The sequence below is a fragment of the Penicillium subrubescens genome, assembly GCF_028828155.1.
Source record: "Penicillium subrubescens strain IBT 31985 chromosome Unknown utg000005l_segment0_segment0, whole genome shotgun sequence".
Lineage (NCBI taxonomy): Eukaryota > Fungi > Ascomycota > Eurotiomycetes > Eurotiales > Aspergillaceae > Penicillium > Penicillium subrubescens.
The window spans coordinates 993,127-1,005,625 of record NW_026643155.1 but is presented as its reverse complement, the minus strand read 5'-3'; the positions used below and the strand labels follow the sequence as shown (position 1 = coordinate 1,005,625).

At 43.7% G+C, this 12,499-nt stretch overlaps 3 protein-coding genes across 3 annotated transcripts; 1 reads left to right on the top strand and 2 right to left on the bottom strand.

Annotated features, from left to right (window-relative positions):
- Positions 1-957: 957 nt before the first annotated feature.
- On the top strand, positions 958-1,915 carry N7473_006880 (uncharacterized protein; the record flags this gene model as incomplete). Its single annotated transcript, XM_057152820.1, has 3 exons — positions 958-1,559; positions 1,617-1,694; positions 1,759-1,915. Coding segments are annotated over 3 exons (837 nt in total), but the record flags the coding sequence as incomplete, so codon positions are not given.
- A 202-nt stretch (positions 1,916-2,117) lies between these two features.
- On the bottom strand, positions 2,118-3,009 carry N7473_006879 (uncharacterized protein; the record flags this gene model as incomplete). The annotated part of the gene is made up of 3 exons (XM_057152819.1): positions 2,118-2,254; positions 2,309-2,501; positions 2,599-3,009. Coding segments are annotated over 3 exons (741 nt in total), but the record flags the coding sequence as incomplete, so codon positions are not given.
- A 923-nt stretch (positions 3,010-3,932) lies between these two features.
- N7473_006878 (aromatic acid exporter family protein) lies at positions 3,933-7,329 on the bottom strand (the record flags this gene model as incomplete). Its single annotated transcript, XM_057152818.1, has 7 exons — positions 3,933-4,398; positions 4,457-5,586; positions 5,641-6,449; positions 6,513-6,628; positions 6,686-6,882; positions 6,943-7,066; positions 7,244-7,329. The coding sequence occupies 7 exons, from the start codon at positions 7,327-7,329 to the stop codon at positions 3,933-3,935; spliced, it is 2,928 nt and encodes a 975-aa protein (XP_057007156.1).
- Between the last annotated feature and the right edge of the window lie 5,170 nt (positions 7,330-12,499).

Here is a 12,499-nt window from a genome sequence, read left to right as displayed (position 1 = left end):
ATGAGGGTTGGAACGCGTTCTATAAAAACGCGCTAGAATTAGAGTGTGCCGGGAAACTTTTTGAACGGATTGTAAGATAGTCACTCTCTCTAACCTGAAAATAGCTCAAGCGGACGAGCCGTATGAAACAGATTATTATTATTGTTGGAGTAAGTGAAATTAGCATACCTAGATCTCGACAACCTAATATGGCCAACAGAGAATAACAGTGATAATGTATAACATCGGAACACGACAGGATAAAAATGGTCGATTCTTCATCCAGGCAATAACATTGTGCAATGCCGAGGATACATTTAGACCAATCACCGTGACGGATAGATACTAGCCATAGGCGGGCTCGTGCAGGAAGATAATATACCATAACCCATGGCGGGGATTACCTGTGGGGTGGAGGAGGTTCGGGATTAGCCTTCGCGGCCTGGCACAACATATTTCATGTAGGTACGAGCAAGGGGACAAGAGGGCAAGGGTACGGAGATCGATATTTATTAAGTATTGACTCCGAGGGAATGGAATATCAGGAGGTAAAAGTAATTGTAGTGGATAATTTACTTCGGCGAGAATGAGCTTGTGTAGAAGAATGTTTTTTTTCATGTTGGAGAGAGTGATAGCCGCCCCCTGCCTGAGGATGCCTGGATTTTCAGTAAATGTCGGAGCACAGCAGGATGGGTGGATACCCGGAGAAAGGAGATCCTGTACATCCGTATAGATTAGTCATGTAGTAGAGCCCACACAAATTGCCAGCTAGGGGCTTTCAATTCAGACCTGTTGATATCCTATTGGTGCACCAGTATGATCCACCGAGCAGTATTCCGATAGTTAGTTAGCTTGATTGTCGGCTAGGAATTTTAGGCAATTTAGCCACCAGGTATCCACCTCCAAATACGGCTAGCGCAAGGCGCTATAGCTGCCAGTCTGCCCCACATAAGAGCCTCACGTCAACGCTCCTCCTCTCAACCTCGTAACCTATCCAAGAAACCCATCTCCAAAGCATCTAAAGCAACTCCAATGTCATCCTCATACTCAGCCTGGTTCCGTAAGGGCCCTGACCCTGGAACTACCATCACCCTTGACCAACCCGTCCCTTCCAGATGGAAGATTCTTGAGAAGCTGAACGAGCATGACTATCAGGTTAACGAGGAGGAAAACGATGAGTATGGCTTCCGTTCTTTCGCCTCGGCCAAATATCTATGCTGCGATCCCAGAGCCCGGACTAAGAAAGCCTTCATGCGCATCTACATTCAAGTTCCCCATCGGAAGACTGAAATGGATGATGCGGATACCAGAAGCCGACAAGCCACAACATACAACCCCCCAGAATTGATCGCCTACCGGGACCTAACTGAAAAGGGCTCGAGTGACACACCAAAGCTTCTCGGATACAAGACCGATAAACAGGATCGCTCGGGGTTAGTTCCGGGTGGGTTCATTATCTGGCTTGTGTGGGAGATCGTCCCAGGGCTGCGCCTCGGAGACGGCAATGGCGCTGACCCCTTTTGGGCTCTCGAAAGCGACGAAAGGGAGCAAGTTCGCTTGGCTTTTCTTAAGGCTCTACCGTAAGTTGATGTTTCTTCTGTATTTGATACTGGATCTAATCATTGTCGACTATGTAGTAAGCTGCATGAGAACGGGTGGTTCCCCCGTGTGTGCGGGGCAAGCAGCCTAGTTTGGCACCAGGAGACGCAAACACTGTACGTTATTGCTATATTATCCCAACGACCTGAGGTGACAAACTTACTAATTTACTCCATATAGCTACTTTATCGGACCCTTTGAGAAGGCCGGCAAGCCCGAACGTCCGATTATGTTCGGTGCCAAGTGGATTGCGCATTTCGATCTCGCCAAGCCGGACCCCTCTACGGATGAACGTGATAGTGACTGGGATAAAGATACTTCACGCTGGCAATGGTAGCTGAGGAGGAAGCAAGATTGTTTGTTTGTCCTCTTATTATGTTGAATTCGGTGACAAGACTGTGGCCTTTTATAAGGGAGCCGTCCACTTCTGGTTCCGCATGCCTGTGCTAGTGTCAAAATTCGAGTCCGCGAGGGCTAATAATCCAATATGGTAGAGACTCTGACAAAATGACACCGTCCTGCCTGAAGTACTTCCTCTGTCACTGGTAAATCACCGGAGAATACTCCAGTCCCCAAGCTCGACCGACTTCCTCCTTTCGAAGAAAAATCGTATGCTCGTACGTAGTCAAGAACCCATACTTCAAGCCTGAGTTGAACATGTACTCCGCGATTTGACCTACATATGCGCGTCAGTGTATATTTATTCCTTTCAATAGCTCATAAGACTAACCTAGTACGTGCCGGAAATTATCTTGCTTAGCCCCAGACTCAAACTCAGTGATCAACTTCCTTAGGTTGTGCTCGCGTATCCAGGGAACCTTGACTTCTCCCACAACCTTTGCTTCGTGAGCCGAGGTCATAAGCACAAAGTCGGGGGGCTTTTTTGTATCCTGGATACGGCGGCAAAGCCCCCTTAGAGGCACCTAGCTTAAGATCAAGGTTCTGGGCGCCGAAGACAGCTCCTAGAGCTATTCCTGCTCGTCCCTCGAGTCTGCCTTGCACACCGCGCTCGTCACTCACGAAAACTTGCTCTTCGTGAACTGAACCGGCGAGGAAGTTGGCTGTCAATCTGGACGCTATTTCGCGCAAGTTCCATGTCTGGCTGTTGTAGGTGTTCGCGACTTCTGTCTCGAAGTTGGTCCATTGCCCCAGAGCTCCGACGAACTTGATCCGGTGCAACGCGTGGCTGACAGTGCGGCGAGCGGGAGTGTCGAGATTAGGGAGAGGTTCGAGTAAGAGGCCGGACGCGCTATGCGTGACTGAGACTGCCATGATGATGTAGCTGTAGAGTGATTGTTGATAAAGTGGGAGCTTGAAGCCTGATAGCGAAGTATTGATCGGGAGCTTGTTGAAAATAAGAAAACTAGCAGTATCAGAGCGAGGTGCAACGGTGAAGAAGCTCTGTTGTTGATCGTGCACTCGACGGTGCCTTCCTAATTAAGAATTTGTAGACTCCAGCGTACAGCACCGCATATTGTACCTAGGCATAAATATAGCGAATATGGTGCCGCTGAATTTGCTGCGGTTTATCTCGAATTCAGGATATTATAGACATTATTGATAAAGATTTTCTATTTTTTTCTTATATTTGTCGTCGTAGGGTAAATCAATATCGTAAGTATTATACATTGTACACGGAATCTTGCTCCTCGTTAACCGAACTAGCGAGGAAGTTACTATCAATCTGGATTCTGGACGCTATAGCCGTAGGTTCCACATCTAGCTATCATGCGTGTTTATGATTGCTGTCTTGAGCTTAGTCTACCGTCGCAGAGCTCTGACAAACTAGACCCGGTAGCTAGTAGTATAGCGAGCAGGGCGCTGCGAAGAAGGATTAAGTAGAAAAGGGTGTAAAGTGTAGGCGAAAGGCGTAGTGAAATCGATTAATATTATAGTATCCTAGCTTCCTAATTTAGAAATTAACGCTATTCTAAAATCTCTACGGATTTGAGCGATTTAGATAGAAAGGTAAATTAAGAGGTAGTAGATAGGGAAATTCGAGGTTATTATAAAGGGCTAGTAAGGGTAAAATAGCGTTGCTATAGAGTAGTGATTGTTGTAGTAGCAAGGGATATAATATTTACTAACCCTTACGTAGGTATATTGCTAAGGTCAAGGTAACACTATATGGAATATTCCAAATTTCTTATGTATAGAGATATATATACATAAATAGCTTAGTATGTTTATGCAGAGGTCGAGTGTACCTTTTGGTAGTGGGTCCGCGCTAACCCGAAAGTGGTTAGTATATCGTGCCGTGAACGTTCTTGTCGTGCCGTTAACTAGATCCTATATTAATAATTAGAGTTGTTTGTAAAAATAAATTTCGCTATATAAAAGCGAAGATACAGAAGTCAATCTCTTTTCTCCCTTGCCAGTATGGAATCCACATCAGCAGGCAATTCTTTGCTGGGAACAATGTCTGTCAACAAATTTAACTCTCCCACAAGATGTTTCGTCCCCGACAATAGTTGAGATAGATCGTCTTGCAGGGCCATCATGGTAATATCCATCGAAGCAATGGCTGAAAACGCCGGTTCGCTGGAATTTTCTGCGCTGAGAATGCTCGCATCGGGAGCAGCAGCAGCAAGCAGCTCGGTAGGCAGACGAATTTTGGGCGCCTTAAAATAAAGAGGCAATGGGTTCCCGGTTTTGATGGCACCCGATAGTGTCATGAGAAGAGATGTCACTTCATGAGACTTCAAGTCCAAGGAAGTTACTAGCCGTCTGATGTCTTCTACCCACGGCTGTGAGGACATTTGTCCAGCGAGATGGAATGAGTCCGCGATTTCGATTAATGTTGCCGAAAACTGAAGTACGCTAGGGATACAATATTTAAGTGTTCGCAACAATCGGAACGGATGAGGAACAAGCTTACTTTCGCGCATGCTCAGCCAATTTATTATAGGCATCCCTGGGGAATTTCCCTCCAATAGTAGGTTCCCAGTGGACAAACCAGCTGTGCTGTTCCATTGCCTGTAAGAGAACAATTTCCTTGGCAAGCACACGAGTGCGAGCTTCTTCAAGGACTCTCCCGAGGCTCTTATTGTCGCTATGATCTCCAGCCAAACCGTTGACTAACAAAGAGTTCGTCGTGTACACAGACCGGTAGTAATGTGCGAGAAGATACAGCAATGAAGCAAGATCTCGTCGGAAGCAGTTTTTGACTGTGGCTGCAGAGGGAAAATATGTGAAAAGAAAAGCAACCCCGATCCCACCGACAACAGTAGCGAGTCGATAAGGCGACAGAATGTATAGATCGTGATATGCTTGCCCGTTGGACTCGGAGAAGATGACCCCCACTTTCTTCACCTGAAGAGCATAGCCCACAATTAACATGACTGTGACCATTTCGACAATAGGCGGCACAGAATGAGTGGGAAACCTAATTAACGGGTAGTGGGACAAGAACATTGTGATCCCAACGAAGACAAGGACACCTGCTTGCTGTTGGTCGACGATGTACCAGTTAATATACGACATAACCATTCCAATAAATGTCCCAAGGACCCGCATTGATTGACCATACATAGCCGACCCAACGGTCGGTGCCATGCTAATTGCAATCATTATCGAACCCCAGATGAGACGTTGCTCGATGTAGAAGTGCTGCGAGTTTCTGAGAAATGCAACGAGTGAAACAGCCATGGTAGCCACGGCTACTCGAAAGCCAAACACAGACTCAGGCGAACCAAAGAAGTTAAAACCCCTCCGGAAGTTATCACCAATCCTCTCCCACGTGCTTTGGGGTAGAAGATGCTCTGGATCTGTACTAGTCTGTAAGACATCGCCCAGGTATATCTTGACAGTTCCGGATCTTCTGCTGTACTGATAATAATCCAATTCTTGGTCCTCCCTAGACAATGAGGTCCAGAACCATTTTTTCATCTGCTTCCATGTTGGGAGCACTAGTCGCTTTTTATTCATAGTACAATCATCCACCTTAGAATCCGCGTATTTGACCAGGTCTAGTATTCTTCTCGCAGTCGAAATGAGCGAAGATTCCATCTACAATGAAAGTCAGTGTATGCATTTTCAACCCAGGGGCTAGGAGAAGCCTACATCAAGGAGGAAGTAGAGCTGAAATCGATGCCGTTCAGGTTGCCGAGAACCTACCACCGTAGGTACTTCAGAAGATTGATTAATGTCTGTGCATGAGAGCCAGGTCTTTAATGGATCCTGCCTTCCTTGAAGGAAGCGTTCAATCATCTCTTCCAAGTGTGAGCTCGCATGAACTCTATTAGCTTCAATGTCCGATTGAGGTACCGCTCGCGCTCTGCCGAGGCGAAGAATGTGCATGGAGTGCTCGAGACCTTCCTTCATTGCTTGGATAAGTTGTTCAGTGGGGCGGCGCCTTTGCTCCAATGCCCAACACCACTTCTGCTGTTCCTCTTCACGATAGATACCCTCCATCTCGCTCGCTAAACGAGGGATACGTCTGGAGACTTGGACAAGTGACTCCATCCACAGCATTGAGGCCAATACCTTCTTCAATATGCGAGTGATGTTTGATAGTTCTTTGGGCCCTAGGTAATCCCAACCGACCTCGCGTTGGGCGTAGCGCAATTCCGATGCTACCCTTCCAAGGGTTCTGGCAGCTTCCATGGTTGCACTTTTCAGGCTGTTTGCTTCTGGCCAGGAAGGTGTATGCTCCTGCTGGGGGACATCTGGGTTATCATTGGGAAAACGCCAGTCACGCAAGGATAAGGATTGCGCAAATTCACGTTGGGCATCCAGTGTTCTTCGGATCGCATCGAAATTCGCCACCATCTCCATAATGACAAGCTTTCGAGATGTGAGTGGAATAATCAACACATTGACTGCTGCCGATAGTCCGAATCCCGCAAAAAATGAACCCACCAAATGTTTGACTGGAGAAGAATCTTGCAATTAGCAAGTATATACTGCTACTATTGAAAATAGGGAAATCTTACTTAATGATCCAGCCTCATCCATCGTTTCGAACCGAGTTCCATAGGTTGCCGTCACCTGGATAAAAATGGAAAATATTATCGAGGGAAGGAAGTATTGCGGTCGAAAAGCACGGAATCTACTCCATCCGTCAATCTTGGGAGCTTATAGCAGGGAATTTGACCAACAACCATACGTATTTGCCAGCCACACTTCGAATGACAACCAGATTGCCATGTTAGCACTCGCAGCAGCGTTATACGGGCTTACAGGAGAACCAGCAACCGGACCAGCATTGTTGGCTCCCTGGGGTACGTGGGTGGTGTTTGCGCGAGCCTGAACGGCACACCACATTGATAAGAAAGAGACTGCGACTGCGAAACCAACCGAAAGCTAGCGTAAAAAATGAAAGTTAACACAGACAGGCTATGTCATAAAATTACAGGTCCATACCGTGGCCACTATAAGATTTTGGAAGAATCGGGCTCGTGGAGCGACTGGAATCGTAAGAATCGACATTATGGGAATGAGATAGCCAATGGTAGAAAATTGTCGTGCCACAGCCTCGCTCTGATATCTGCAGAATGTCAGTATGATTTACTAGCCTCGCTGGAGAGAGTGGATGTACATTGAGAGTCCAATTGTCGGTGCAATTGCGCCTCTGTAGTCCATACCCGTCAGTTTAGGATCGGACTATATGATATGAAGAGGGACGCCATCAGTGGTGGGGAACCAAGCTCTAGGCAAAGCATACTTGAACATCAACAGCACGATGGGGATATTCAGTCCCAGCTTCGTTTGGATTTTCTTCCAAACAGATGCCGATTCGGGGGACTCCATGATGTGTATCTCATGTGGAATAGAACCACAAAATTAGTCTGAAGAATTGTTTAACTATTTGAAAGATAATACGTGGATTCTCTGTGCTTCAAGACGGACGTAATGATGATATAGTTTATCACATGATATCGGAAGTGCCGGATGCCGGAACAACAGCGCTGGTTGATACCCGGAGAAAGGAGATACTATGTATCCGCAAAGAGTAATCATGTGATTAGAGACAATACAAATTGTCAGATAAGAGGCATACTGAGCGATCACATAACTGTACTAAACTGGTCAGTGACCATGAGCCCGTGCTGACATTTACTCACTAAACCTGAGCCTAATCGTCCTCATTGAAGCGTCGGCAGTCTAGACAGAAAAGGCCCATCTGGCGGACAAAATCCTGTGTATAGGCGCATTTATGTTGGTAAATGGAGGCGGCGGTTAATAGGTTGCTCGTCGCGAAAAACCAAGATCCAATATGACTGGACAATCTGTATACCGCCTCCTTTTCCGCCCGTGCCCTGAAACGAATGAAATGAGACTAAGGGGAAACGTCCCGCACGTGATTGGAACGTGAAACCTTATTTTCTTGGATTTCACGAACAATCGCAAGACTGCTAAATCCTATACAAAATTTGACGCGAAATTGGACCGAGATCGCGATGATTGGCTCGCCGAGCTTCGGTGCTATTAGACGGATACTTCCAGTGCCATTGGACAAAGGCTTCTGCTGAAAATGACTCTAGTTTCCCGCTCTTTGTTCAATTTGCAACTCTGAATTTTTTAGGATTCGGAAGTAATTGTTTCGGCCGCGATCGTGGCTACAGGATTAGCGAAGTGAGGTAGTTTATTACTAGGGAACGTTAATTCAAGCACGTAAGCCCTTGATAATGCTATTCAATTCGTTATCAATTACTTAGCGAAGCTAGTTAAGATCGTTACCATACTACTCTATCGTGACGAGAGATATCGGTAAGAGTAAAATAAGTGAATAATAAAGGATAGCAGAAGGGTAGTAAGATAAATTACACTAATTGCTAGCTGGATAAAGGGGAAAGGGTAGGAGAATAAAGAAATCCTAAAAGGAGCCACCCTCCCGCGGCTAACGCTAAATAAAACATCAGATTGCCCGTTTAGCGTACGCAGGCTAATCTGCCAGAAAGATTAACCGATCTCTCGCCGTAGCTTACTAGGTTGGTTCGATAGCAGTGGAGAGAAGAAATCTTTCGTGCCTATCTATATAAGGATACTCTATAAGGGCCTTCCTTGCAGCGGTCCGTATAGGTACTAGCAGCGAAGCCCTAGTGAACCCCTACCGAAAGTTTAGCGGCTTACTACGGTCCTGGTAGCCTAAGGCACCGGCATTTGTGGATAGCCTTATATTAGGTATATCGTAATAATTATCCTCCCTTTAAGGATCGCTTGCCCTTAAGCGAGGTAAACAGACGCGTAAACAATTATAAAGAGTAGTAGTCAAACAAGGAAGGAGCGTATAGGAAAGTTAACACTAGAGGGTTGCCTAGTAGAGGGGTAAACAAAGGAAGCGCGTTTCTTTGTTATTATTACTAATATCCTCCTTTTCCCTTCTTTATCCTTTTCCTCTTCTACTCTTCTTTATTATCTATCCGCCCGTTTTAGTATCTCTTATCTATCGAATACGTATCGAAAACCTCACGATACCTCGCTGAAAGGCACCCTGGACTCAGGTAACTTACGCAGTCCCCTAGAAGCTAAAGCACTTTTAGTGTATACACTATCTACAGACTTTAGTAAAGAACTTTAAGCCTAAGCTAGATATCCCCTTCGAGATCGAGTGCGTTTTAGACGCTAAGGCTTCTATCGCGTATTAACAGTATACAGATCGTAGTTCGACTTATATTCCTATAGGTTTCGCTAATCCTTCTTTAGGAAAAGTTTCTGACTTCGATAGCCCTCTACCTTAATACTTAGCGATACCTACGATTTAATCGCGATTATTACCTAGGTCGAGAAGGTTTTCTAGGAGGATTAGGAAGATCCTGTCGGATTTACGCTGTATGCATAAACCCTAGGGGGTATACTTAGAGGTGCACACAGGTCGATCGAATACCACAATTATAGAATGAAGGTGCAATAGAGGTAGGTCGGCAGCGAACAGGTTGAATAGTAGAGGGTCAACATAATTTCAATTAGAATTGCCTTAAGCTCTGTTCGTAAGTGAAAAGGGTGTCAAACTTATAATATTGTCGTTAAACTTATTCAATTTAACTAGGGAAACAGGCAGTATTTATAACTTTAGGTATATAGCAGAATATCACAGGAAAAGACTAATAAAAATCCGAAATAATATAAGGGCATACAGGAGTGTTAGGAAACTCGTTATTCTTTCTATCCAAACAATTTTTTAATAATTAGCATCGTATATTATAAAGCGGTGTATCAGGGATACAGATTTATATAGGATGATATTAATGGCACGACAAGAGCGTTCATGACACGACATACTAAGCCCCTTTCAGTTAGCTCCCACCCGCCGCTAAAGTGTACCCTCGACCCCTACAAAAACACTGCTAAGCCATTAATGCCGCGTTACAACAGAGCACCATTTATAAAAGTAGCAGAAACTTTGTAATTACTGATAGTTAAGTGGTCACATACTTAAGGTAGAATTAATATTTAGGCTTACATAGAGAGATATGGTTGTATACCTAAGGCCTCAGCCGTGTTCATGCAGAAGTCGAAGGTACCTTTTTGTTAGTGGGTGGGAGATAACCCAAAAGGGGTTAGTTTGTGTGTCATGAACGTTCTTGTCGTGCCATTAACGTGAACCTTTATATATCCGATTATATTAGCGTATATACGTATATATACCCTCGCTTATTACAGGGATGTATATATATATATATAGATATATTAATATACCCCCTTAGCTCTCGATATAAGGGCAGAATAAAATCAAAGTGAGAGCTAAATAAGATAAAACAGAGAAAGAAGGGATAAAGGGATCCTTCTAGCGAAAAGAGAGGATTTCTATACCTAGCTATTAAACGAAAACAGTATATGTTTCGGCAGGAAAGCGCTTTATAAGTCTATTAGTTAGTATTTCGGCTAATTTAATCTATTTAATTCGTAGCTATTTCGCTTAAACTTCCTATTAAATCTAAAGCTAATAAATATCTACGTAATAAAGCTTAGTTTAGAAGGAAGATTTCTCTTATATAAGTAGGTTAATAGTTTTCTTATTATTATATTAAATTATGTCGGATTTACGGGGTCAGCATAAATCCTTCGGCGTGCACAAGCAAGCGAGTGTGCACGGTTAGTCAAATCAGTATACGATTGGCGAAGAATCGTACAGGTCAGGTCAAGCGATAGAGGGAGGGGGGTCGGCAGTGTTAGATTGATAGTAGTCAGGTAGGCAGCGTGCAGTATTAGACTACTATACAATCAGGTAGGCCTAGAGCTCTCTCTTGATAAGGTCAAGTCGGGATCGTGATTGTGCGATTCAGCCAAGAACCCATCAATGAAGAATGACTATCCACAAGAAGGGGGTCGGCAGTCTTAGATAGGTAGTAGCCAGGTAGGCAACATGCAGTATTAGACTAGAGCTACACTATCAGGTAGGCCTTGGTCTCTCATGTGAATAAAAGGAGTGTCAGACTTGATTCAATTTAGCTATGGAAAACAGGCAGTATTTATAACTTCATGAAATCGAGGCAATACGTCAGACTAGAATCTCATAGAAATCAGGAGAAATAGAGTGTTGTAGCTCTTTCGTCATGTGTGCAAGTTGTTGATGACAATCGTTGAAGATCGTCGTCACGTGTACGTTCCGTCGCATTCTGTCAAGTTCGATAGCTCACATAGGGGCTTATGCACCCACTTATGTTGACAAATTATATCTAATTAATTAGGGTTAAATTAGATAAAAGAGAATAGGCGTTTAATCTAGTATAGCTACTTAGCTATATAGCTAATTGTAAGTAATTTAGCTTTAGTTATTAATATAGTAATAGTCTTCTGCTTACGTAATTTATATTTAATTAGGCCTCTGAATAGGCAAAAGATAGATCCTTTAGAACTCTTTTGATTAGGATTATTAGTAAAGCTTATATCTAAAGTAGTAGTAAAGATAGAAGCTCTTATTTCGCTATTAAAGTAGAGAGAAAGGTGTTTTGTCTAATATAGGTAGGAAATTAGATAATTAATAACTTTTAAGTGTTTTTTGTTATAACGAGTAAGCGATTTCGCTAGTAGTTAGTTAACGAATATAGTATCCGGCTAAGTCTAAATAGTAGGTGTCGACATGAGTTGGTGCATAAGCCCCCAAGAGAGTGGGTGCATAAGCCTATAAGAGCTATCGAACTTGACAGAATGCGACGGAACGTCCACGTGACGACGATCTTCAACAATTGACATCAACAGATTGCACACATAACGAAAGAGCTTCAACACTCTATATTTCTTCTGATTTCCATGAGATTCTAGTCTGACGTATTGCCTCAATTTCATGAAGTTATAAATACTGCCTGTTTTCCATAGCTAGTTGAATCAAGTTTAATGATTGTGATAAAGTTAGAGCATTCTTCTATCATAAGTTAACTTCCGATTCTGAGCCGAATCGTACGACCTGACCTAACCTATACAATTCTTCGCTAATCGTATACTAATTTAACCAACCGTGCACACTCGCTTACTTGTGCACGCTAAAGGATTTATACTAACCCCGTAAATCCGATAGTTATAAGCCCGATCGCTGCAGCCTGTTGCTAAAGCTTTCGGATTCACTCTTCTCTGATCTCTCTTACTTTCGCCTTACCTATCTATCACTTTCGCTTTATAAGTAATAGATTCAACTAATATTCAAGCTACCTGGTTTAGCTACCCTTTCAAGTGCTACGCGCACTAGATCCCTTAGTACACTACTATACAAGACTATATACTATCGAATAGTGTGTAGAAATACTGTCGGATTTACGGGGTCAGCATAAATCCTTCTGCGTGCACAAGCAAGCGAGTGTGCACGGTTGATCAAATCAGTATACGATTGGCGAAGAATCGTATAGGTTAAGTCAGGTCGTTGTACGATTCGGCTCAGAATCGGAAGTTAACTTATGATAGAAGAATGCTCCAACTTCATCACAATCATTAAACTTGATTCAACTAGCTATAGAAAACAGATAGTATTTATAACTTCATGAAA